The sequence below is a fragment of the Schistocerca piceifrons genome, chromosome 3 (assembly GCF_021461385.2).
Source record: "Schistocerca piceifrons isolate TAMUIC-IGC-003096 chromosome 3, iqSchPice1.1, whole genome shotgun sequence".
Lineage (NCBI taxonomy): Eukaryota > Metazoa > Arthropoda > Insecta > Orthoptera > Acrididae > Schistocerca > Schistocerca piceifrons.
In genome coordinates, this window is record NC_060140.1 from 289,076,082 (window position 1) to 289,103,502 (window position 27,421).

Here is a 27,421-nt window from a genome sequence, read left to right on the forward strand (position 1 = left end):
TAACAGCACATATGCTGCCTTATGAAGTTTGTTATCAAAGTTTAAGGACAACGATAATGTTCATAAGTACACTGCCAGAAAAACAAATAGTATACCTGGAAAGACGGCATCAATTTTAATCTGATGGTGGCATATGATACTTGAGGGTACTAGATGTACTGATAATGGTTTCAACATCATCTGCCAACAGGTAGCATACTGGCACAGTCACCGTACTGCCATCTATGCTTACCCTTCAATAGGGAATGCTCACAGACAGAAGAGTCAGTGTGGTGCGAACATGTGAATCAGGCAGGCAAACATGCCACGGAAATGCACTTGTGTTTCCTACAGCCAAATGAGTGAGTTTGAAAGGGGTCAAATTGTGGCCTTCTGAGTGGTGGAATGGTTCTTTTGGAGAATTGCCTCACAAGTTGAATGTGCTGTTCAGTCATGCAACAATGCTGTATCAGTGGTCATGTGAACATTATCACATCCTTAGATGAGGTTCTGATGGCCAAGCAGCACAGATGCTCTCCAAGATTGTCGTACAGTAGAGGCAGCAGTGGCAGATTGTACAACAACCACAGCACAGATAAGAGGTCTTATGTGCCCAGACACATCAACAGAAACTGTTGTGAACCATTTATTAGCAGTTGGACTATGGGCATGCATAACTCCCGCCTGTTTTCCACTCATGCCACACCATCAACATACATGGCTCGACTGTTGCCATCAAGGGATCATTTGGAAGATGGAATGGCATGCCATGGGCTTCACCAATGAAAGTAGATTCTGCCTGCATGCAAGTGATGGTAGTTTGTGAATATGACATAGACTTCATAACTGCTGTCTCTGAGAGTGCATTTGCCCAAGACACATTGCCCTGCCCCAGGCCTTATGGTCTGTGGTGTGATAAGCTACAACTCTTATTCACCTTTTGTGTTTCCCGAGTGGATGCTAACATGCACTCAGCACACAATGTGTTGTTAGACCTATTGTTTTCCCATTCTTACGAAAGGAAGGTGATGTGTTGTTCGAAGAGAGCAATACTCTTGCACGTGAATCTCAACGTGCTCTGCAAGATGTGCAGCTGCTTCCCTGGCCACAACATTCTCCAGACTTGTCTCCAATCGAGCACATGTGGGATATAATGGAATGAGAAGTGACTTGAGTAACTCATCAACCAACAACTCTTACAGAACTATGTGAATAGGTCAAAGCAGGCATGGAATAACGCACCTCAGGACAGTACTCACCATCTCTACAATTGGCTGGTTGCCAGAGTCAGTGTCTGCACTGCTGCCCATGGAGGCTACACCACATACTAATATGGCTGTTTCAGCATGGGTTGATATGTGGTACCTCATAACTGCCTGTGCTACTGATCCATAACTGTAATCATTTCACGAACTCCACATGCACTGTTGCAACAATACATGTTGAGTGAATTGGAAACCACTACAAGATTGTACTATTTTTTTTTCCTGGCGGTGTGTAATATTAGAAGGAGGAATGATTTACGCCACTGATCACTCAGTCTTAGTATAGCACAGAAATGAGTGAGGAATTCAGTCATAAAAATCTTTGACCACCTACCCATGGATGTAAAGCACTTAAAAGATAATAAAATTAACTTCAAACACAAACCACTAAAATCACATCTGCTTGAAACTTTCTTCTACTCCAGAATTATTAATTTAGTAGCAGTAGTATTGTGTGTGTGTGTGTGTGTTCCAGAGCGGAAGTGAGAGACACTTAACAGATGTAAATATAAAATACATAAATAAACTATAAGAAATCATATAAATGGTCAGCATGTTGTAGTATTTTCTGCTGAGAAGATATACCATAATTGTACAACTAACTTGTTCCACATCGTAGCAAGAGATCACAATTATGATCTTTGGAACACACAAATAAGCAATTAACTGGTAGACTGGTCATTTGCACTTGAAACAGCACATATAATATCAAACTATTATTTGGATGAAATGAGTCAGAATGTACTGTGGAAACAGTGATACCTTTAAGGTAAAGTTGATAGTATTTCAAAATAGCCTATTTCTCTGTTTATGGTACTTCTGATCTTAGTCATGGCATTACCTTTCCTTTCCTTTACTAACTGTTTGATGTCAACGAGCATAATACACTTGCAGTTGGCAATTCCTCTGCTATAATTTAATGTAATTCCAGGTAAATTACCCCAATAACAAGGGTGCAATTTTTAAACCTTGATTGGACCACAAGTCGTATCAGCTCTTCCATAAATTATTCCAATTCATAAATAACATTGGCTTGCCATTTTCTGAAATCTGCATATCCTTAAAGACTTAATTTCATGTACTATACATCCTGTACCAAACGGTGTTAGCCTATCTTCAGTATCACTAGCCTGTCAATCAATTTTAGCATAGGTGACTCTCTCATGTGGCCCCAGTTGCAATCAGGAAGTCACCTATCAAACTCATCAGTGTAAAAATTAGTATTTAAGAAATTTGTTTTCCATATGATTGTCATATCTGTGTCAGTCAAAGATGCACCCACCATAGTACACAAGCACACCAACCCTATTTTGATGTCAACAGTGCAAGCATTTGAAATAACTCAGGCCACTACTCAGCTGCTATACGCCCCTATGAAAATAAAATGAGCATCAGCCCTACATCATCTCTACTTAGTTCTTTCAATAATGCTGACCACTTACACTTTGTCACTTGTAGTTGCTGGTTATCAAGTCACAGTAGCTTCTCAATCAATGAAAATATGTTAATGACATTATCACCACTGCACAAAAGGCTTTTGTGGGCTAAATTTCTTAAACAATTAACACTGAATTGTTAACAGAGTACTTACAGATCTGTACATGCATTAAAAATTGCACCAACTTTCTCCATGTCACCTATCTGCAATGCCAAGCAGAGTGCACGGCCATGTTCTTGAAACTTCATGTATGTGTTCATTACAGTATTTAGTATTGCAGAACGTTCAGCTTCATCAACATATAAAGCACAACTGAAAACATTTAAAACAGACTTCAAATTTCTACCCATAATTGAAGAATTCACACAAATCACTTATTATGGCAAGAAAACATAACTAAAATATATACAAAGAACAACAGATTTTAGCAATCATGGTGAAGTGTTAAAGTTTCTGCACACTAGTGTAATGTTGTGTCATTCCCTACGTAAAATCAATTTTTGTCAACTTGAAGTCTTAGATGTTTCGGCAGTCATATTTCTTATGAATGACTTGCATTCCATTTGCTATTTGCTTCTGTTCAACCTCACCTCCATTAAATATATAAATATATACTCAAGTAATAGCCCCTAACACTCAATAGATGAATTGGGTAACACAATATCACAAAGAACGTTAACTAAACAAGTTATTTTATTCACTGAAAACCAGCACTTCTGATTTCAACTATGAACAATCCAATGAACATTATCAAATCAAAACTTTCAAAGATAAAACATTAACAGACACAGTATGTATATTGTAAAGCTATGGTAGTTCCAACAGAACTATAGATGTTTCTAAAGAAATCAGACAATGATCAAACAATGGAAACTCCAGGTAGGAATAGTAACAATGTAGGAAAAGGCAGATTGCTAGACTGCTACTTACCATAAAGAAGATATTCATGCTGCAAACAGGCATGATTAAAAGAAACTCTTTTAATTATACCTGTCTGCAACTTGACGTGTCTTCTTACATGAGTGTGAACCATCAGCCTTTGGCAAAGTTAATAACAAATTTTGAGCAAAAGAAGTGGAAATCTTAAGGAATGTCAAAATATATTCTCTCTTAAACCACATCCCAAATAATGAGACAAGAAAAGAATGAGAAGTCATTGCTAAAGTTTAAATGGGCAAATAATTCACATTGGCTATTGACAGGACAGTAAATAGCCACACAACTTGTTGTTGCTGTTGTGGTCTTCAGTCCTGAGACTGGTTTGATGCAGCTCTCCATGCTACTCTATCTTGTGCAAGCTTCTTCATCTCCCAGTACCTACTGCAACCTACATCCTTCTGAATCTGCATAATGTATTCATCTCTTGGTCTCCCTCTATGATTTTTTTCCCTCCACGCTGCCCTCCAATGCTAAATTTGTGATCCCTTGATACCACAGAACATGTCCTATCAACCGGTCCCTTCTTCTTGTCAAGTTGTGCCACAAACTCCTCTTCTCCCCAATTATATTCAATACCACCGCATTAGTTATGTGATCTACCCATCTAATCTTCAGCATTCTTCTGTAGCACCACATTTCGAAAGCTTCTATTCTCTTCTTGTCTAAACTATTTATCGTCCATGTTTCACTTCCATACATGGCCACACTCCATACAAATACTTTCAGAAACGACTTCCTGACACTTAAATCTATACTTGATGTTAACAAATTTCTCTTCTTCAGAAACGCTTTCCTTGCCATTGCCAGACGACATTTTATATCCTCTCTAATTTGACCATCATCAGTTATTTTGCTCCCCAAATAGCAAAACTCCTTTTCTACTTTAAGTGTCTCATTTCCTAATCTAATTCCCTCAGCATCACCAGACTTAATTCGACTACATTCCATTATCCTCATTTTGTTTTTGTTGTTGTTGTTGTTGTTGTTTTTTGGGGATGGAGACCAGACAGTGAGGTCATCGGTCTCAACGGATTAGGGAAGGATGCAGAAGGAAGTCGGCCGTGCCCTTTCAAAGGAACCATCCCGGCATTTGCCTGGAGCGATTTAGGGAAATCACGGAAAACCTAAATCAGGATGGCCGGACGCGGGATTGAACAGAAGTCCTCCCGAATGCGAGTCCAGTGCCTTACCACTGCGCCACCTCGCTCGGTCTTGTTTTTGTTGCTGTTCATCTTATATCCTCCTTTCAAGACACTGTCCATTCCGTTCAACTGCTCTTCCAAGTCCTTTGCTGTGTCTGACAGAATTACAATGTCATCGGCGAACCTCAAAGTTTTTATTTCTTCTCCATGGATTTTAATACCTACTCCGAATTTTTCTTTTGTTTCCTTTACTGCTTGCTCAATATACAGATTGAATAACATCGGAGAGAGGCTACAACCCTGTCTCACTCCCTTCCCAACTGCTGCTTCCCTTTTACGTCCCTCGACTCTTATAACTGCCATCTTGTTTCTGCACACATTGTAAATAGCCTTTCGCTCCCTGTATTTTACCCCTGCCACCTTTAGAATTTGAAAGAGAGTATTCCAGTCAACATTATCAAAAGCTTTCTCTAAGTCTACAAATGCTAGAAACGCAGATTTACCTTTCCTTAATCTTTCTTCTAAGATAAGTCGTATGGTCAGTATTGCCTCATGTATTCCAATATTTCTACGGAATCCAAACTGATCTTCCCCAAGGTTGGCTTCTACTAGTTTTTCCATTTGTCTGTAAAGAATTCGTGTTAGTATTTTGCAGCTGTGGCTTATTAAACTGATTGTTCGGTAATTTTGGCATCTGTCAACACCTGCTTTCTTTGGCACTGGAATTATTATATTCTTCTTGAAGTCTGAGGGTATTTCGCCTGTCTCATACATCTTGCTCACCAGATGGTAGAGTTTTGTCAGGACTGGCTCCCCCAAGGCCGTCAGTAGTTTTAATGGAATGTTGTCTACTCCCGGGGCCTTGTTTCAACTCAGGTCTTTCAGTGCTCTGTCAAACTCTTCACGCAGTAGTGTATCTCCCATTCCGTCTTCATCAACATTCTCTTCCATTTCCAGAATATTGTCCTCAAGTACGTTGCCCTTGTATAGACCCTCTATATACTCCTTCCACCTTTCTGCTTTCCCTTCTTTGCTTAGAACTGAGTTTCCATCTGAGCTCTTGCTATTCATACAAGTGGTTCTCTTTTCTCCAAAGGTCTCTTTAATTTTCCTTTAGGCAGTATCTATCTTACCCCTAGTGAGATAAGCATCTACATCCTTACATTTGTCCTCTAGCCATCCCTGCTTAGTCATTTTGCACTTCCTGTCGATCTCATTTTTGAGACGTTTGTATCCCTTTTTGCCTGCTTCGTTTACTGCATTTTTATATTTTCTCCTTTCATCAATTAAATTCAATATTTCTTCTGTTATCCAAGGATTTCTACTAGCTCTCATCTTTTTACCTACTTGATCCTCTGCTGCCTTCACTACTTCATCCCTCCGAGCTACCCATTCTTCTTCTACTGTATTTCTTTCCCCCATTCCTGTCAATTGTTCCCTTATGCTCTCCCTGAAACTCTGTACAACCTCTGGTTCTTTCAGTTTGTCCAGATCCCATCTCCTTAAATTCCCACCTTTTTGCAGTTTCTTCAGTTTTAATCTACAGCTTGTAACCAATAGATTGTGGTCAGAGTCCACATCTGCCACTGGAAATGTCTTACAATTTAATACCTGGTTGCTAAATCTCTGTCTTACCATTATATAATCTATCTGATACCTTCTAGTATTTCCAGGATTCTTCCATGTGTACAACCTTCTTTTATGATTCTTGAACCAAGTGTTAGCTATGATTAAGTTATGCTTTGTGCAAAATTCTACCAGGTGGCTTCCTCTTTCATTTCTTTCCCCCAATCCATATTCACCTACTATGTTTCCTTCTTTCCCTTTTCCTACTCTCGAATTCCAGTCACCCATGACTATTAAATTTTCGTCTCCCTCCGCTACCTGAATAATTTCTTTTATCTCATCATACATTTCATCAATTTCTTCATCATCTGCAGAGCTAGTTGGCATATAAACTTGTACTATTGTAGTAGGTGTGGGCTTCGTGTCTATCTTGGCCACAATAATGTGTTCACTATGCTGTTTGTAGTAGCTTACCCGCACTCCTATTTTTTTATTGATTATTAAACCTACTCCTACTCCTGCATTACCCCTATTTGATATTGTATTTATAACCCTGTATTCACCTGACCAAAAGTCTTGCTCCTCCTGCCACCGACCTTCACTAATTCCCACTATATCTAACTTTAACCTATCCATTTCCCTTTTTAAGTTTTCTAACCTACCTGCCCGATTAAGTGATCTGACATTCCATGATCCGATCCGCAGAACGCCAGTTTTCTTTCTCCTGATAACGACGTCCTCTTGAGTAGTCCCCGCCCGGAGATACGAATGGGGGATATTTTACCTCCGGAATCATTTAACCATACAGTAAAGCTGCATGCCCTCGGGAAAAATTATGGCTGTAGTTTCCCCTTGCTTTCAGCCGTTCACAGTACCAGCACAGCAACACCGTTTTGGTTAGTGTTACAAGGCCAGATCAGTCAATCATCCAGACTGTTGCCCCTGCAACTACAGAAAAGCCTGCTGCCCCTCTTCAGGAACCACACGTTTGTCTGGCCTCTCAACAGATACCCCTCCATTGTGGTTGCACCTACGGTACGGCCATCTGTATTGCTGAGGCACGCAAGCCTCCCCACCAATGGAAAGGTCCATGGTTCATGGTTCATGTTCTACACAACTTATTGTACAATATAGTTTTCAAATTTGCAGCTATGGCATACAAACAACAGCTATGAATTACACAACTGTTATGAATCCGACTTTTTTTTAATGGGTTCGGAAACGTTCAATGAATGAAGGAAGGAAAGGAAATTTTGGTAATTGGGAGAAAAAACACATGGCGCCCTAGAAGGTTCAATTTTATATGCACTCTACTACATTATGTATTTAAAAGAAATTCCACTAAGCAGATATCAAATATCAGAAGAAATTCTCAATAAAGCATTTTAAGCAAGAATGCAATTTTTCCTCTTCATGTAATTACTAGTCTCAGAAACAAACAAATCAACATATTTACCTATTTGGTATATTACATCTCATTAATGCTTTATGGCCCAATATTTTGGGTTATTTCATAACTTATATCGAAATTAGTTACCACACAAGCATTATCTGTGAGTATAATTTGTGTTGTTCATAATTTTTATCATTTTTTCACACCTCTTCAAGGAATCAGCATTCCAACTGTACCCTCACAATATTTACAATTGCTAGTGAAATTTATGAGGAGCCATTCTCATCACGACCTTGGGAGAGAACCTAATGCTCACAGCTTCAGCATAAGAAAAGGCTCCCCACAATGTGTAGTTAAGACATCATAAGAAGTACTTTATGCAAGCTTCGTTTTAGATCCCCCAGGTGATATTTTTGTCAAATACAAGATTCAAAAATCTCATTTTCAGAACAGTGTTCTTCATATCACTGTTAGTGGATTGGATGTGTGCCGCAAATGGAGAAAATTGACATACACTGAAACGAAATTGTCTGCCAGTTCCAAAGCAGATTTCTTGGGCCATCACATCCAGTCCTAGTACTGCTGATCCCTCCAAACAATGACTTAGGAGTACACCACTTATCACTCAGTGTTATCCTGGTCTTGAATGTATTAATCAGCTACTTTGACAAGGCTATGACTTCCTAAAATCATGCACTGAAATGAGGTCCATTCTGTTTGACATTTTGTCCACCACACCTAGAATAGGTCTCCGCCGTACTTCCAATCTCTCCAATATCCTTGTCTGAACGTGTGCTCCTTCTGCAGCCATCTCCCTAATCTATGGCTCCTATACTTGTGACCATCCCCACTGTACGACTTGACCTATGCACCCCCTACCACCATGTACACAAACCCTGTAACTGACAAAATATACTAGCACAGGGAGAGCTACATGTGAATGACACATCATATAACAGCTGTTATGTAAACACTGATTGGCCTTTTACATCAGTATGACTACCCCCAAGCTGTCAGTTGAGATGAATGGACATAGGCATGGCAAAACACAATATCCTGTTGCAGAACATGCTCTACAACATGTCACTCATGACCTTTGTGTCTGTTTCATCGCACGTACCATCTTCACTTATCCCACAGATACCATTTTCTGAGAACTTGCTTGTGGGTGGGAACTGGTGCTACAAGACATCTCTGTTTCTGTCACCCACCTGGCCTTAATTTACATTAATTTCTTCAGTCTCAAGATTTCTCACAGTATCCATTCCTTTCTTCACTCCCTTTTCATTTTCTATATCTTTCATATTCTGACCTGTTTATTTTTCACTCCCCCCCCCCCCCCCCCCACCATTACATGCAATGCACTTAGCTTTCCACTCTTATTAACCAGTGCACTATCTTTTGGCAGTAATCTATGTCTTGTGTATTACCCCATGCTCCACCTTTAAACTCTCATGTTTTCAAATCTCATCCAGTGCAGACCCCACCAAGCTGTCTTTCCTTCTTATCCCACCTGGTAAGACTTCCCTAAGTTCTGGGCAACTTTTCTGAACTCTATTCCTTTTCCAAAGCCTTGCCAGTCCTTTACCTTCACCCCTCTTCCTTCCTCTTCAACACTCCTACAGAAGAAGGAGCCACTGGCTCTGAAAGCTTGCAAACGTATATGTGTGCTTCTGCTGCCACTGCTTGATGAGTAAATTTTTTTCTATACAATTACAGTACATTTTCAAAAATTGATTGTTTCTGTTGATAAATTGATGAGTTCAAGAACTTACACCATAATTTCTTCTAGCTCTTCTTCATAACATACACGCATTTTGCCCTCAGTACCCAAAATGTTGACACATTCTGTGCACTTGGGCAACACTTCACCTCAATTTCAATATGCAGTTATAACACCAGCATACAGACAATCAAATAAATTTTCATAAATGGCCTGACGATTTTGCAGTGGATATTAGCAGCTTGGTGGGTCATGGTTGTACTGTAATCAAGCCAATCTTAAACTTTTGCATTGTTGAAAATCAGCCAGTTAGATTTGATACGCACATTTTCTGGTACTGCTTACACTGACTGATTCAAATAGCTGACCAGTGTCTGAGATGGCTATATGGTGAAGAATATTGGTAATACAACATAGTTAGCAGGCAAGAAAGTTTAGTTTTAATTAATTTATTCACTGAAGAAAGAACAATATATAAGAAATACTTTACAATGACAACATACATACAACTTTACAACAAAACACACACACACACACACACACACACACACACACACACTCACACTCTCTATACACTGAACAATTTGAAGGCTCTCCATTACCATAGCTGAATGCATTGTACACTAACCTTAATGAGCAAAATATAGAACTGCTGTTCTTTCACTCTGCCTCAATTCTACATAACATCAGTCAACAATTTTACACATTCTCAGTCCTTGTGACAATTTTTCAAATCTTTGTTTGCACAATAATTTTGAAAAAAGTAAGCTAAATGATTTTCTGTAGAAATGTACGTCACATCTATTTTCCTTTTCAATCACGAACCTCTAAAAACATATGTTTAATACCTATGTGTTTTACCTTTTATATTCTCACTTACAAAGAGAAGAAAGTCAAGATACTCTCTCCATAAATCATAAATTTTTCATTTTGAAAATTTTTTAGGTAACCACAGATATTCTACAATCTAAGTTGCAAGTGATAGAAATTCAACATCTGTAGAAGACACCATTTAGTATCTTGGTTTCATTTCCCCAACATACAGTGATATCAAACGGCTTGATAGCACGACGTGATGTTGATTATCTGTCTGACCTATTGACTCAATCAGCATCAACATAAGCTACTACAGTTTCATTGTTTTCCTCATTTTTATAACACATCCTACAATAAAGTGTGCCTTTTATGAAAAGCAATATTTTACTTCAATGTGATTTCTTTCAATCACTTTGATAACAACTAGAATAAGTAACAGTGAAGTGAGAATCAGGTTGTGTTGTTTGAGTTACATAAAGCAAACATCCTAATAACTCCCTGTAAGATACTTTCTTACTTTAAATTCCAAGATCTTGCGGCCTGCTTTAGATCATAAATTACTTTGGTTAGCTTACCTACAGTACCTCATTTTACTTAAATCCTACTGGTATCTTCACACAAATTTCATCTTAATTTTTGTGAAAAAGTATCTTTTACATCCATTTGATTTGCAATCAATTTCTTCACTTAAATTTTTGTGAGACAAGTATCTTTTACATTCATTTGATTTGCAATCAATTTTTCATGATTCATAATGGCAAGTAATGTTACCAGAGTTGTCAACCTTGCTACAGGAGCATATATGTTTCATCATAGTCAAAAACTTTTCTTTGAGTTCAACCACTGCTAACATCATCAAATTTAACTTTACAAATCCACTTTGTATTTATAGCCTTTCTGTTATTAGGTAAAATTTATTACTCACATCTCTTCTGCTACAATGTGAAACCATTCTCTTTTATTCAATCTGCTGTAGATCTCATTGAAAGTCTCCGGAACATGCTCGACCTTCATTTCTGCTAATACAGCATAATCTTCCATCCACGATGGATATTTTCTTTCTCTTACACTTTGTGGATTTTAGAATATTTCATGTCTTCAGCTGCATTATCATTTGAGAGTAATTTTCTTAGTCATTGGCATTTTCTTTACCAATGATAACCTCATCATTTGTGTCTTTTTTGCAAGAGAACCAATTGTCATTGCTAAAATCAAAACGATTTTTCTCAATCTTGACATCCCTTCCAAGAGGGATGCAATCTCTTCCAGACTGCTTAGCTGACATCCATTAACACAATCTGAACACTAAGTACTTCTTTCTTTTGCTATCAAATTTTTCAGCGATTACTTCTCCATGAAGTTATGAATATGTCAAGAAAATATCTGCAACTTTGGGAATTCACAATATGACAGAATAGCAGGAACTGTTATTTTCAATGTATATATTGGTTTTCTATTTATCAAGTGAACACAATGTATACTGTGTCTGCCCAAAAACATTTTTAAAGTCCACTGTCAACAACATGCAGTGAGCCTTGTTTGTTATGTTCCTATTCATGTACTCACTCATTTCATTCTGTTGTGATTATCTCACTGACAATTGATTTGGGATTCCCTTATCTCTAAAACAGTTTTTAATTTTGTTTGACAAATATTCATGTCCATTATCATAGCAGAACCTATTAATCCTCAAACTAAAATGAGCTGTAGCTGCAACTCCATTCTGTTTAACACATTCCAGTACTTTGAATTTATTTTCCATCATATATACAGCTGTGAAATGGGCACAGTCATACATAAATGTAATGTTGTATCTCTTTTTGTTGTAAGACATGGGAGTAATAGAACCCATGACTTCATTGTATACTAACTCCAGTCGACATATTGCTTGTTCTCTTGTGACATTTGGAAGTCTTTTTTGCTTGCTTTAAATGCAGATGATGCACAACTCTGGTGTCTTCAGACCTTAAACGTTAATTCCTTCCACATATTTAGGGGGCACATTTAGGTCAGTAGTTAAGATGTCCTAAGCTCTGATAACAGATTTTCAGTGTTTCAGTTAGAAATGCCATGCAGGAGTTTCTGGTAAATGTCAGAGAATACAGTTTTGCCTTATTTCTTTGCAATGGCAACAAAATCCTTTTCCATTTTCAAACAAAACCTTGAAACCACCTGTCTGCAGTCTGTGTCCTGACAGTAAGTTGTAAGATAGTCCAGGAACAAACAAAATATTTTGAACTGAAAAATTGGCACTGCCTTTCCACTGAAATAGCTGACAACATTTCAGTTTTAAAAATAAAAGTTGTACAAATGGCTATCAGAATACTATTTTCATTTTTAAAGAGTTTTAAAAGTGTAATACTGAATTAGATTTATGAAGTTCACTGACTTCCCTACCATATTAGTATGTACATGTGAGAAAGACTATGTCATTGCAAATGTTCAGTTCTCAATAAAATCACTAGCTGTAGTGGAGAGATTTGCTGTTAGTAATTTATCAGTTTTTATCATCACTTAAAATGCATCCTGGCTACAATAAGATAAAAAACATAACATTTTTTGCTAGTAAAATGTCTGTTCTGCACTAAATATGTATCAGTCTTACCTTGCAAGGTAACGACAAATGCGTGAGTGATTTGCTGCGTCAACATAGGGTTCAAGGACATCAAGGCAACCAATCTCCATTAAAAGATCACAGGCTTGTATTTCTGCATTATGTTTTGTATCAAACTCTACTATTGCTTTGACAAGTTTGAGTAACTGCTCCCTAGTACTGTCATTATTGTATAAAGGGGTCTCCAACCATTCTTCAGCTATTTCTGTCTCCAATTGCCTGCATATAACATGCAGACATGAAATTACACAAGTAAATTTCAAAAATTAATTATTATATAGACAAAAATAATAATCTTTATAGAAATTGAGCACTCTACTACACAAAACAAAATGCAATACCGGTAACTGAAGAAAAGTGCCTCAGGCATTCTGTAAGGAATAAGAAAGTATGAAAACAAAACTTACACTAAAAGATTAACTCACTATTTTCAGAAAATAAGATTAGTTGTAGCTTATATGAGCTTTCTTCCAAATCTATTTAAATAAAGTTTAACAAAATTCCATTCTTTACTGATACACCATTAATAATTGTAATAGTGGATGAAGTGTTGTTGTGGTCTTCAGTCCTGAGAGACTGGTTTGATGCATCTCTCCATGCTACTCTATCCTGTGCAAGCTTCTTCATCTCCCAGTATGTACTGCAGCCTACATCCTTCTGAATTTGCTTAGTGTATTTATCTCTTGGTCTCCCTCTACGATTTTTACCCTCCACGCTGCCCTCCAATGCTAAATTGGTGATTCCTTGATGCCTCAGAACATGTCTGACCAACCGGTCCCTTCTTCTTATCAAGTTGTGCCACAAACTCCTCTTCTCCTCAGTTCTATTCAATACCTCCTCATTAGTTATGTGAACTACCCATCTAATCTTCAGCATTCTTCTGTAGCACCACATTTCAAAAGCTTCTATTCTCTTCTTGTCCAAACTATTTATCGTCCATGTTTCACTTCCATACATGGCTACACTCCATACAAATACTTTCATAAATGACTTCCTGACACTTAAATCTATAGTATGAAGTATCCAAGAGTAACTAGGCCTCCTTTCCAAATAATGTAAACACATTTCTGACACTTGTTTTTGAAAAATTTTGTTTGGTTTACCAAATGCAAATCAGGTGATTTTTATTCTTTTGTTTTCTTGTTTTCCTGTTCACCTAGTTACTGCTTCTAATTGCCCTAAATACAAAATCCAAAAATGGTTTCTATGACTTCATTGTTAATTTCCATTATTTTCTTTTCCATGTGGTGGTTATGCACTATTTTCGACATTGGAATTGAAATGGTGGCCAAGCTTTAAACTTGTTCTGTGTGGCCGAGCTTCAAACTTGCTGTGTAAAGTTCTTTCCTTTATTGTTGAAGCTTATAAAGTCATCTGCAAAATGAAGATTGTTCAGATATATTTCATTAACACATCTTTGTTTTCCCAGTTTAAACTTTCTCTAGGACTGCTGAGAACTGGTGATATAAAATTTCTTTACCTGACTTCCCATTCATCACCAGCACTGCTTTTCTCACTAGCCTGATGAAATGTAATGGAACCTCATACAGTTCCTTATATTTGATGCCGTCATCATAATGAATTCCTTAAATGATAACATTTTCATTAGATATCTCTGAGTAACATTATTTTCATGACTGAATAATTTCTGAATTACACGACTATCAAGTGGACAATTTAAATGTTTCAGTACACATCATTAGTGGGTGACAGTGATTAACAGGTCTGAAAAAGGCATCTTAATGCAACAGTGTGGTGTACTCAGTGGAATAACATGGATTTTCTGTGATGCTATAACCCTGTACTCAACACCGGGATGTGTGCCACGGCACCAGGTTGCTGGTGCACTACATTTCAACTAGTCTGCCACTGCCAGCTGCATGGGCCAGTGGACAGAGGCTGCCTATTGTGGGTCACAAGACTAGAGGCCATGGCACAACATCCACCATGCCACCTACCAGGGCCCTCCTCTATATAAAGACAGCGCAGCTGGTGCTCCTCCTCATACTATGTTCTATTGCTTAATACACTGTTTCTATGTCTGACATTTACTTGAATGTAGTTAAATAAACTTCAGTTCTTAGCAACCACATTATTGGTTTTTAAGATGCAATTGGCAATGATTTGCTGATAACCTTGGTGTTGAGCACATGTTAACTCCATCAACAAGTGTGGTGTTCACTTCCATAGGCTCAGTCTATTTGGTTGTTCCATAAGTTCTCCTGTACATGGAGGCAGTGCTCAAATCTCTCCTCGAGCAGCAGCAGTCTGTTATAGTGGCTATCACAAATTTGTGGGCCATCTTGACTAATCAGGCTTCTATGCTATTACCTTACCTAACACCTTTTCCCCTTACTACGATGCAGCCGAAGACTGAAAGGCTTCGAGAAGTGGCTTCAGCAACATTTCCTTGCTTTTGGTGTCAGTGATACAAACTTGTGTACAGCTTTGTTTCTTTCTTGGATTTCCCCTCAAATTTACCACTTGATGTGCCAGTTAGCCAAGCTCCATGAACCGGCATTACTTTTGTTTGACAAAACATGTAAGTTGCCCAATTATCAAGATACACACACAGAAGTCACTGCAGCATGTGTTGAGTTCTTTCATTGTCATAAAGAGCCCAAACAGTCCTACCAGGCTTCAGTGGACAAACTCTACAGCTTCAGTCACAAATGTCAGTTTGTTACTGATTCCCATCATGATTCCTATGTTGATTCAGTGGTCTGTGACACCATCATTTGATTGGCTCCTGACTAGGAAGTGTGTCAATACACACTACAGAGTGAGAATCCATCTTTGGCTGAAGTTTTGAATATCGCTCAATCTTTTGAGGCATCTTGTGCTGGTGGTGATCAGATTGAGGCTTGGTGTGACATCACCACAGTGGCTCCTGTTTCTGGTCATTGAGCATTAGTTAGTTCTTTTCAGGGGAGGACAACGTGGCAGCTGTACAAATATGACAACCACACTGGACTGGACAACAATGTGCCAAACAACAGCAACTACAGTAACAACAGTGGTCAGCACTCCCATCTTGCCCATACTCTTTCGTGCAACATGACAGGGCTGTGTGTCCTAAGTGTTGGGTGAATTGTAACAACTGTAAGAAAAAAAGGACAATAGCATTTGTGTGTCGTTCCTTGCCCTCCCCTGCAGATATGGATGAGGATGTTAATTGTGTGTCTCCAGTGCTTACAAACAATAACAAACTATTTATGGAAGTGCGATTGATGGATAAAGTGCTCTGACAACAACTGGTCACAGGTGCAGCTGTGACATTGCTGATTCACAAATTTATGTGAACTTGGGATATCCAGCACTGTCTCCATTACCTGATGTTTGATGAGCTCCAACAAGCAATACATTCAAATTTTGGGAAAATATATGACTCCTGATGTGTATAAATCTGTGGTTCATTCCTTGTCTTTTCTGGTGAAGCATGGTACTGGTTCCATTGTGGATGCAGTGCACCTTGTTTCTGCCCAGGGCCCTTACCAGGAGTTACCGTACATCATCTCTTTTTTTTATATGGGTTAGGTTGTGCCACTAATTTTATGGCCCACATTATGCTGAAACCTACGGTTCATCTACAGTTTTCCCAGGTGTGCTTTATAACAGTGGCCTTGCATGATCAAGTGAAATCAGAATTGTACAGGCAGACATCACTGGGGTCACACAGCCTATTACATCAAGTGAATGGCCTACACCCTTGTGTTTGTTAAAAAAACCTTGCATGATCAAGTGAAATCAGAATTGTACAGGCAGACATCACTGGGGTCACGCAGCCTATTACATCAAGTGAATGGCCTACACCCTTGTGTTTGTTAAAAAAAAATGAGAGGTCAGCTTTGCCTCTGTTGTAACTTTAAAGTTTCTGTTAACACTCAGTCTATCGTTGACATCTACCCTTTGTCCCATCAGGACAAATTATGGGCCAAACTTGATGGAGACCAGTTTTTCTCTAAAACTGATTTATCTGAAGCCTGTTTACAGGTTCTATTGGATGAGGATTCAAAACTCCTCCTTGTAAATAACACATCATTCGGACTGTAGCAATATCAGCTCCCATTTAGAGTGACTAGTGCCACACCAATTTTTCAGCACTTTTTGCAGTGACTGATGATGTCCATTACAGGATGCATCAACTATCTCAATGACACTGTCATGATGGGGGCATCCACAGAAGAGTATTTATGCGAATTATGCTCCTTGTTCATAGTTTCACACTGCAGAGTTGAAGTGAAATTTGGCCAAGTCACACTTCTTTCAGCCATCCCGTGTAATTGGGGTTTGAGGCTTCTTGGGATGGTGTAAAGCCTTTATGTCAACATGTCATCTTTGTTACAGCTCTGCCTCACCCTTACAATGTCAAAGAACTCCAAGCATTTTTAGGGTAAATTTCCTACTAGCATAAATTCATCCTGGGTGTGGCCAGGATGGCCCATCCTCTCCATGAATTGTTCCACAAGGACATTACTTTTCAGTAGACACTGGCCTCTGAATGTATGTTCATGCTTGTGAAACCTAAATTGCATTCTGCTCCTTGTTTGGCTACCTTACATCCTGGCCAAACACCTGGTCTTGGCTACAGATATCCCTCAGTATGGCCTTGGGGCCATTCTTACACATTGCTATGATGATGGTTCCAAACATCCTATAATTTAAGCATTCAAAACATACAACTCCACTCAGTAGTGCTACTCCCAAGTTGATAAGGAAGCACTTACTGTCATCTAGAGAAGTTTCATGTGACACAGTCATGTGGGGTATCAAACAAAAATTTTGACTGGATTGAGGATTTCTTGGTAGGGAGGATATAGAATTTTATTATGTATTGAGAGTCATCAAAACATATAGAACTAGTTTCCAGCATGCCTGATGAAAGTGTGTTGGTATCCTTGCTGTCCATGTTGTGTATTAATAACACAGAAGACAATGTTAATAATAAAACCATATTTTTTGCAGACACTAAATTTATCAATAATGAAGCACTCTCTGAAAGACATGTGGTCTCTTTTGGAGCAGCTTTATCTGCATATACAAGTATCATTTCTGCTGCTTTGATTTGAGATTTAGTTCTGTGTTTTAGGAGAGTATTTCATTCCCAACCAACAGAGCTGGAATAATCACCATTTTTTAAAATTTAGTCATGATTCTTTTTTATAGAGCCCTTTCAGTACCTTACTGCAACATACATTTTAGAGAAAATTGTTATTACATCTTCTATATCTTGATAATATTTGCAGCTGATGTTAATTTCAGTATGTAATCTAACAATACCAGAGAAGGAAAGTTGCTACTCACCATATAGCAGAGATGCTGAGTCACGATAGGCACAAGAAAAAGATTCACACAATTGTAGCTTTTAGCCATAAAGGCCTTTGTCAGCAGTAGACACGCAGTGTGGTTTTTGTTGTGCCTATCGCGACTCAGCATCTCCGCTATATGGTGAGTAGCAACTTCCCTTCTCTGGTATCAGTATGTAATCTGTTATAATAGCACACTGTCACTACACATTTTTTAGGATGCTGAGTCTTCCCTTCTGACTGTCATAACCTTAGGTTTTCTAGTCAAGATTTTGGAACACAACTTTTGCAAATCATGTTCAACAAATGAACTAATTTCTGGAAGTTATCCCCCAAATACGCCTGCATCATCTAAGTCAGAAAAAGGGAAGGCTTTATTGTCTTTTGCAATCTTAGCTGGATTTCACTAGGTGCCTCTGATTTCCATGCTCTGATCTAATGGCTCTGGTGATGGAGAGCATCCTTGTCTGACACCTTGATTTATTACTTCTAGCTTATTGACCTTCCAATCAGTGTTATCCAAGAAATAATGACACACTGAAATCACAGATCAAAGTCATTGTGGCATCAAACATTGCATCTACTAATTAACAACCAATACAGATGCCTTATATTTACTCAGACAGGCATTGTTTGCACCCATAACAGATATTAGCTTGAAACGTACCATAGATGAGGAGGTCACAAAACAACAAGAAGATGAAAACTAGCTATACTTTTGGCTGTTATGGTGCTGCTAAAAGAGAATAAATCTTGAACAGTGTTGATACGGTCACCCTTGAGCTATTTTAATAATTAGTTGGTGACTCATGGAATATTTTCCAACATAGACGGAGAACAAGCTCCAAATGGGTGAAATGAGGCTATACCTTTTCAAAGAAACCATCCCAGCATTTAGCTTAATATGTTTAGGTAAACAATGAGAAATGTAAATCTAAATGATGAACAACAATTGGTACCTCATTCCTCCCAAATGTTAGTCCATTGTCTTCATCACTGTGGCACATCACTTGGTGACAAGTAGCAGGCTTAAAGGCAACAAGCTAGCGAAGTCTTGAGAAAATTCTTAGAATGGAAAGTTTATAAATATGCTGCATCAATTCATGCATTGTAAACATTATACTTCAAACATGAATGATAATGAAGAAAACCAGGGCTATGCAGCAGTACAGATTAGTTACAAATCTGCCCACATTATAACCAAGAATGGAAAATGTTTTCAGTGGAATAACTCTTTAAAACATGTAGCAGAATGTTCATTTCCAAGAGAGATGGAGATAACAAATGGATACTGACTTTCAAAACAATGTATTGTCAAATCCTAAACATGGCAGCAGTTTTAGAGATGCAGTCCAGGCGGAATGTACAGAAGTTTGTAACTTTTTTCACTTGCACTTGAATGTGCATGATTTTAAATACAGGGTGTATCATAATTAATGGCGTAAACACATACAGTTGAAAGTACATGATACTAGAAGCAAAAAAGTCTCAGTAAACATAGGGTCGAAAATGCATACCTTAAGAGTTACGAGCAATTTTTCATCTTCAATACTGTGAAACAAATCTCTTCTACTGCAAGTTCTTTGCTTTCCATACTTTGGGAAGTGGTAGTACAGACCAAAATAAGAAAAAATGTCCAGCAAACATGTGCTCTAAAATGCATACCTCAAAAGTTATGAGCACTTGATCATTTCAAGAGTTGTGTTTCAAAGTAGCAAAGATGAACAACTGCTCATAGCTCTTAAGGTATGCATTTTAGAGCAATTGTTTAATTGATTTTTTTTTTGTTTTGGTCCCAAAATGTACAAGAGACTTACTGAAGTTACATATGATGTTGAAAGTGAGAATTTTTATTGCGCTTGAAAGTCAAATACATCGTTGACTGACGAAACATAAAGTTTGTACGTCTACTTTCACACTTTATGTCGGCAGAATGTTAGAACATGGCAACCTGTGTGAAAGAAGTGAAAAACAGGAATTTTAAGTCAAAAACGAGAGAAGAAGCTGTTATGTGTTGCCATAGCAACCATACATAAGACAATGGATTTACTCCAAAACATTGGAATATGTTCAAGTATCCAATGGAGCAAAATTTTAATGAAATACAGTGAAGACATGAAAAATTCACAACAATAAAAACAGTAAAGAAGATTTCAATGTATTTGTCTAAGAAGAAGTATGCATAGAATGCCTCAACCAAGAAGATCCAGTGCAGGGAGTATACATCGCGGGGACATAGACGTGGAGACCAATGTACATCCGATGCTGCCGGCACCAGCTGCTGTTAACTGGTGCTGACCTGCCTCTACATCTGCTCACTTACACAACGAGAATTCTAACAAAACTTAATTACCTTAGTATGAAGTGGTACCAGGTACTGTTGAGTGAAGTTTTATTGTGTAATTAGCATATTTAAAGTTAGTTTTAAATGCTTACAAGAGCTAAAGCATATAAAAGTATGGAAAATCTACAACAGGTTGAGGAAATTCAAGACCCAGCTATGGCCATGAAAATTAGCAAAGAAGTGCCTTACTGGGCTGAGTTGATAAATTTAATCAAAGCTCAGAGTGCAACTCTACGTACAGAACTAGGTTTAGTAAATTCTCAGTTAAATACCCAGAGTGAAGCTTTAAATGCTCGGAAGGAAACTTTAAATATTCAGACGACAAATTTAGGTTTGTTTAATGCCAAAGTCGATTATCAAAGCAAAGAATTTAGTAATCTACATGAAGGCATGGGGGCTTTGAAGACTGAATTCAACACCGTAAGTAATAAAGTAGAGAATTTAAAAGTAGATTTAAAGAACGAGTTGATAAATTCTTTGACCACTCATATAAATCATATGTTTACTAACCTTAGCCAGGAACAGAATGATACCTTTCAGGATTTGTCAAAAAGGTTAGAACTTAACATTGAGAACAAATTTAATAGTGTAGAATCAGAACTTACTGAAAAGTCAGGATCATTTGTAAAAGTGTACAGTATTAAGTATACTGACGTAAGGTATGGGTTGTATACTTTGCAAGAGAGTGTACATAAGCAGAATGAGTTAATACCAATCATTCACTCGCAAATTACAGGTGTCAATACAAGGGTAGATAATGTAGAAAGAAATTTCAAAGAGAAAATAGATAACTCTGATATTATAAACGTAATCAGTTTGGAGGAACAATTTGGGGAAATTATAGATCGAAAAGTTACTGAGAGAATAACATCTGGGAATGTATTGCCTATTCCTTCTTCTGAACTTAATGATACCAGGAAGGGTATGGATGACCTGTGAAAAGAGATTAAGCTTATCCAAGATAAAGTAAAAAAAAGGGTATCTTCACCTAACGTTGTATTAACTAGTTAAGCTGTGACTGATTTACAATGGGGAGCTAAATCAGGGTTATCTACACAGTTCCCTAAGTTTAAACTGGATGGAGAGGTACATCCGACCCATTTCTTGTTGTTGTTGTTGTGGTCTTCAGTCCTGAGACTGGTTTGACGCAGCTCTCCATGCTACTCTATCCTGTGCAAGCTTCTTCATCTCCCAGTACCTACTGCAACCTACATCCTTCTGAATCTGCTAGTGTATTCATCTCTTGGTCTCCCCCTACAATTTTTACCCTCCACGCTGGACTCCAATACTAAACTGGTGATCCCTTGATGCCTCAGAACATGTCCTACCAACCGATCCCTTCTTCTGGTCAAGTTGTGCCACAAACTCCTCTTCTCCCCGATCCTATTCAGTACCTCCTCATTAGTTATGTGATCTACCCATCTAATCTTCAGCATTCTTCTGTAGCACCACATTTCGAAAGCTTCTATTCTCTTCTTGTCCAAACTATTTACCGTCCATGTTTCACTTCCATACATGGCTACACTCCATACAAATACTTTCAGAAATGACTTCCTGACACTCAAATCTACACTCGATGTTAACAAATTTCTCTTCTTCAGAAACGCTTTCCTTGCCATTGCCAGTCTACATTTTATATCCTCTCTACTTCGACCATCATCAGTTATTTTGCTCCCCAAATAGCAAAACTCCTTTTCTACTTTAAGTGTCTCATTTCCTAATCTAATACCCTCAACATCACCCAACTTAATTCGACTACATTCCATTATCCTCATTTTGCTTTTGTTGATGTTCATCTTATATCCTCCCTTCAAGACACCATCCATTCCGTTCAACTGCTCTTCCAAGTCCTTTGCTGTGTCTGACAGAATTACAATGTCATCGGCGAACCTCAAAGTTTTTATTACTTCTCCATGGATTTTAGTACCTACTCCGAATTTTTCTTTTGTTTCCTTTACTGCTTGCTCAATATACAGATTAAATAACATCGGGGACAGGCTACAACCCTGTCTTAATCCCTTCCCAACCACTGCTTCCCTTTCATGTCCCTCGACCCTTATAACTGCCATCTGGCTTCTGTACAAATTGTAAATAGCCTTTCGCTCCCTGTATTTTACCCCTGCCACCTTTAGAATTTGAAAGAGAGTATTCCAGTCAACATTGTCAAAAGCTTTCTCTAAGTCTACAAATGCTAGAAACGTAGGTTTGCCTTTCCTTAATCTTTCTTCTAAGATAAGTCGTAAGGTCAGTATTGCCTCATGTATTCCAACATTTCTACGGAATCCAAACTGATCTTCCCCAAGTTCAGCTTCTACCCGTTTTTCCATTCATCTGTAAATAATTCGCATTAGTATTAGGCAACTGTGACTTATTAAACTGATAGTTCGGTAATTTTCACATCTGTCAACACCTGCTTTCTTTGGGATTGGAATTATTATATTCTTCTTGAAGTCTGAGGGTATTTCGCCTGTCTCATACATCTTGCTCACCAGATGGTAGAGTTTTGTCAGGACTGGCTCTCCCAAGGGCGTCAGTAGTTCCAATGGAATGTTGTCTACTCCGGGGGCCTTGTTTCGACTCAGGTCTTTCAGTGCTCTGTCAAACTCTTCACGCAGTATCGTATCTCCCATTTCATCTTCATCTACATCCTCTTCCATTTCCATAATATTGTCCTCAAGCACATCGCCCTTGTATAGACCCTCTATATACTCCTTCCACCTTTCTGCTTTCTCTTCTTTGCTTAGAACTGGGTTTCCATCTGAGCTCTTGATGTTCATTCAAGTGGTTCTCTTATCTCCAAAGGTCTCTTTAATTTTCCTGTAGGCAGTATCTATCTTACCCCTAGTGAGATAAGCCTCTACATCCTTACATTTGTCCTCTAGCCATCCTTGCTTAGCCATTTTGCACTTCCTGTCGATCTCATTTTTCAGACGTTTGAATTCCTTTTTGCTTGCTTCATTTACTGCATTTTTACATTTTCTCCTTTCATCAATTAAATTCAATATTTCTTCTGTTACCCAAGGATTTCTAATAGCCCTCGTCTTTTTACCTACTTCATTGTCTGCTGCCTTCACTACTTCATCGCTCAAAGCTACCCATTCTTCTTCTACTGTATTTCTTTCCCCCATTCCTGTCAATTGTTCCCTTATGCTCTCCCTGAAACTCTGTACAACCTCTGGTTCTTTCAGTTTATCCAGGTCCCATCTCCTTAAATTCCCACCTTTTTGCAGTTTCTTCAGTTTTAATCTACAGGTCATAACCAATAGATTGTGGTCAGAGTCCACATTGCCCCTGGAAATGTCTTACAATTTAAAACCTGGTTCCTAAATCTCTGTCTTACCATTATATAATCTATCTGATACCTTTTAGTATCTCCAGGGTTCTTCCATGTGTACAACCTTCTATCATGATTCTTAAACCAAGTGTTAGCTATGATTAAGTTGTACTCTGTGCAAAATTCTACCAGGCGGCTTCCTCTTTCATTTCTTAGCCCCAATCCATATTCACCTACTACGTTTCCTTCTCTCCCTTTTCCTACACTCGAATTCCAGTCACCCATGACTTCTCAAAGAGATTTAACCAATCTATGCCAAAAAATTGGGAAGATTCCAAGAGGATCGAATTTGTGATGGGTACATTTTAGGGGAGGCGTCAGAACGGGGTACAGTAAATACTGAGAATTTTTCTTCTTGGGAGGACTTTCAAAAGAAATTTAAAGAGAAATACTGGTCTGCCAGTGATCAAGAAAAGTTAATATCAGATCTATGGGACCCAAATATTATAATAATACTTGGGATACAATAAGGAAATATTTCAATTGGCATTTAACACAAAAAAGGGGGAAATACAATGTAAAGGATGTGAAATTGTATATCCCCCAGGGATGTTAACATTCTGAGTAAAGGCGCGGAGTGATGACCGTTGGATCTCATATTGTTTTTGGTGCTTTTTCCAAATAGTTTCCTGATGTAAAACCCTTTAAGATCTAGAACTATTCTAGAATCTTATTGCTTACAAAACTGGATATGATCGTAAAATAGAGAACAACTTAAAAGACTATACAATAGTGATATCTATACGAAATAAACTGAATAAAATAGTATATTTGTGGAAAATGTAATATGATGTGAATAATTGAATAACTGTTATACCGAAGTGTGTAGCTTTTCTATTTTTTATAGAATGTTTTACACCTTTTATGAGATGTGATATAGATGGGAGGGTTTGTATAAATTTTGAAAGGGATGGGTATTGCAGCTAAAAGCTTGATTTATAAGAACAGATAAATCATGACTAAAACAAAACACATATCACACTTTTCAAACAACCCTCATAAACAAATGTGCCTGATTCTTCTTCATTTGCCATTTACATATGGCTGCTAGGATTTCCTTCGGGGACCTCAAAGGGTGAATGTGGGACAAGTCCATTCTGTAGGAAATGATTTAACACCAAACCTCCTTCGGCATCTCACTCAAGTACCTGAGAGATAGGGATCCTGGGGAAGGGGGTGGGAAGGGTTTCATGTCTTTGTGGCTATCTTCTTTCTCTTCTTCAATCCTAGCAAACTTCTCATCTTGAGGACCTGTCTATCTTTTTCCTGTTTCCATATTCATAAACTTCTATCGCTGAAGTCTTTCCATATTTCCGTGGTTACTAATAACCTATATCTTATCTTTAGATACGAAGGCCAAAGAATCAGACTACACAAACACACATCCACATATACATAAATATACACTTCTACACAAACTTTAAATTATTTAAGACAAAGCCTGCCACAATGTGAGAACTGCCAGGTGTTGCAGGGGAAAAGGTGTGTACGTAGTGAAATTAGCGCACATATATGGAGAGTTATGAATACATTGAATATACATAAGGAGAGGTGCCCATACACAATGAACAACTATAAAATAGTAATGAGTAATGGATAAATAAGAAAAAGGCGTGAACAACGTCAGTGGAATAAAAAGTCTGATGAATTGAAGGATAGTGGGACATATGTAGTATAAATAGACATAATATCTATTGAAAGTGTAGAAGTTGGTAAGCAGAGGAGGACTCTAGGGAGTGGATGATATATTACAGAATGACTGTGAAGTTTAAGATAGATTTACATTTTTACGAGAAGATACTTAATTATGGTATACACAGAAATGTATATTAAGGTAATGATCCATGAGGCCTACTCAGAAAGGATAAGGGGGACATACCTGGCACTCACTAAGTATAAAGGGCAGATGTACCAACATGGAGGTAGGACAATCTGTGGCCTAAAAAATAGAGATGTTTTGTAAGGGGCATACCTACCAGAATGGAAAGTGGAAATGCTCTCATAAGGTCAACCCACAAGCAAGGAATAGGTGCTGATCCTACGAGAAGGGAACAGTGTCATGACAAAATTCACAAATTTTATAGGAGTTTTACTGGAAAGTGTAAATTCTATGAACAACTAGCATTATTATGTTTTGTGGAAGTAAATGAGTGTCAAAAGAACACTTTCATTTTGCCCAGAGTTCCTCCAAGCTACAATTAATGAAAATAACACATACTAGGAAAAAGGTAGTACAAAAAGATAAGAATAGAAAGTAGATTACTCATGTGTCATAAACACCTGAAGTTTTCGATTGAAAAAGGAAATAAAGAAAAGAAAAAGAGTTCTCCTCACAATTCCTAAATATTAGTAAAGCTGACTAAAACAACGAATAAATGGTCATGACACACACACACACACACACACACACACACACACACACACACACACACACACACACAAATGTATACTGTTAAGATATGAGATGTTATTATGAGTGATATTACTTGCATAATGATTATGTATAAAATATCACGTGTTCGATCTGATAGGGGGGATATGTAGTGATTTGAGAATTTCTGTGTAAATTCTAAAACCACTCAGCCTTCTACCATCTCAGACACACGATATTCTAGATATGAGTGTGGGATGGCAGAATCCTACCTAATGCATGTCACATGTTTGTGCATGCAGGTTTAAAATCAGTTGCAGGAAGAAAGTAGACGTGGCGGTCGAGCGGCACCGACAAGTACCTGTTGGACAATCCATAGACGTGTTAGTGAGTGTGCAAGGAAGAACCATGGAATCTATATGTAGCTCTGTGGTTATTGTGTCACTGACTATTATTACGTGAAACAAGAATAGTTCAAAAAGTACTCTTGTAGGCTCTTGACTCATCCTTGTGAGAGGCACGGCATTTTTTCAGTCTCTTTTTCTGAAAGGTCTGGTGTCTAAGCAGACTTTCTTTTGAATGTAAATCAATTTGTTTCTAACATATGACTGTATGAGAGACTCAATGAAGTTACATATTATGTTAAAAGTTAGAATTTTTATTGTGCTTGAAAGTGAAATACATTGTTGATTGACGAAACGTAAAGTTTGTATGGCTACTTATTTCACTAGTAGAAAGAGGCTTGAAAGTTCCTGTACCTAGCGTTATTTGACAGAGAAGAAGTTTCTAGCAGCTGGCTATCCAGTAGAGAAGAGTGGTTGCAAACCCCAAGAAAGTCATCTCATAAAGAAGTGGAATGTGGTCTGGGGAAATAAATCAGTATAACCCAGACCCACACTCACACTCTAAGTCATCAAAATGTTAGACACTGGTACAGTTGTGTTAAGTGTTGTTAACACCTCACTTTTGTAGAGCAGAAACAGCAAGAGGAGGACTTGTCACATTCATCACGAACTGTCATAAATTTAAGCTCACAGATAATCACAAATTCTGCTAGTGCTGAATATGGAAGCACCTGAAACAGAAGTAATATTTCATAATAAATGCTTCATAACAGTATATCAAGCACATGCAGGTAATGTCAAGCTGTTCATAAAACTCCTTGAAGCTCTACTGGCCTATTGAACAACA

At 38.0% G+C, this 27,421-nt stretch overlaps 1 protein-coding gene across 1 annotated transcript in view; it reads right to left on the reverse strand.

The window, feature by feature from the left end:
* LOC124788594 (26S proteasome non-ATPase regulatory subunit 2-like) overlaps positions 1 to 27,421 on the reverse strand; it is a 205,575-nt gene that overhangs the window by 160,650 nt on the left and 17,504 nt on the right. Inside the window, exons 7-8 of the mRNA XM_047255864.1 lie at positions 12,867 to 13,094; positions 2,836 to 2,994 (exon numbers count right to left, since the gene is read on the reverse strand). Coding sequence (XP_047111820.1) covers positions 2,836 to 2,994; positions 12,867 to 13,094 — 387 coding nt within the window. The remainder of the gene's footprint in view (positions 1 to 2,835; positions 2,995 to 12,866; positions 13,095 to 27,421) is intronic.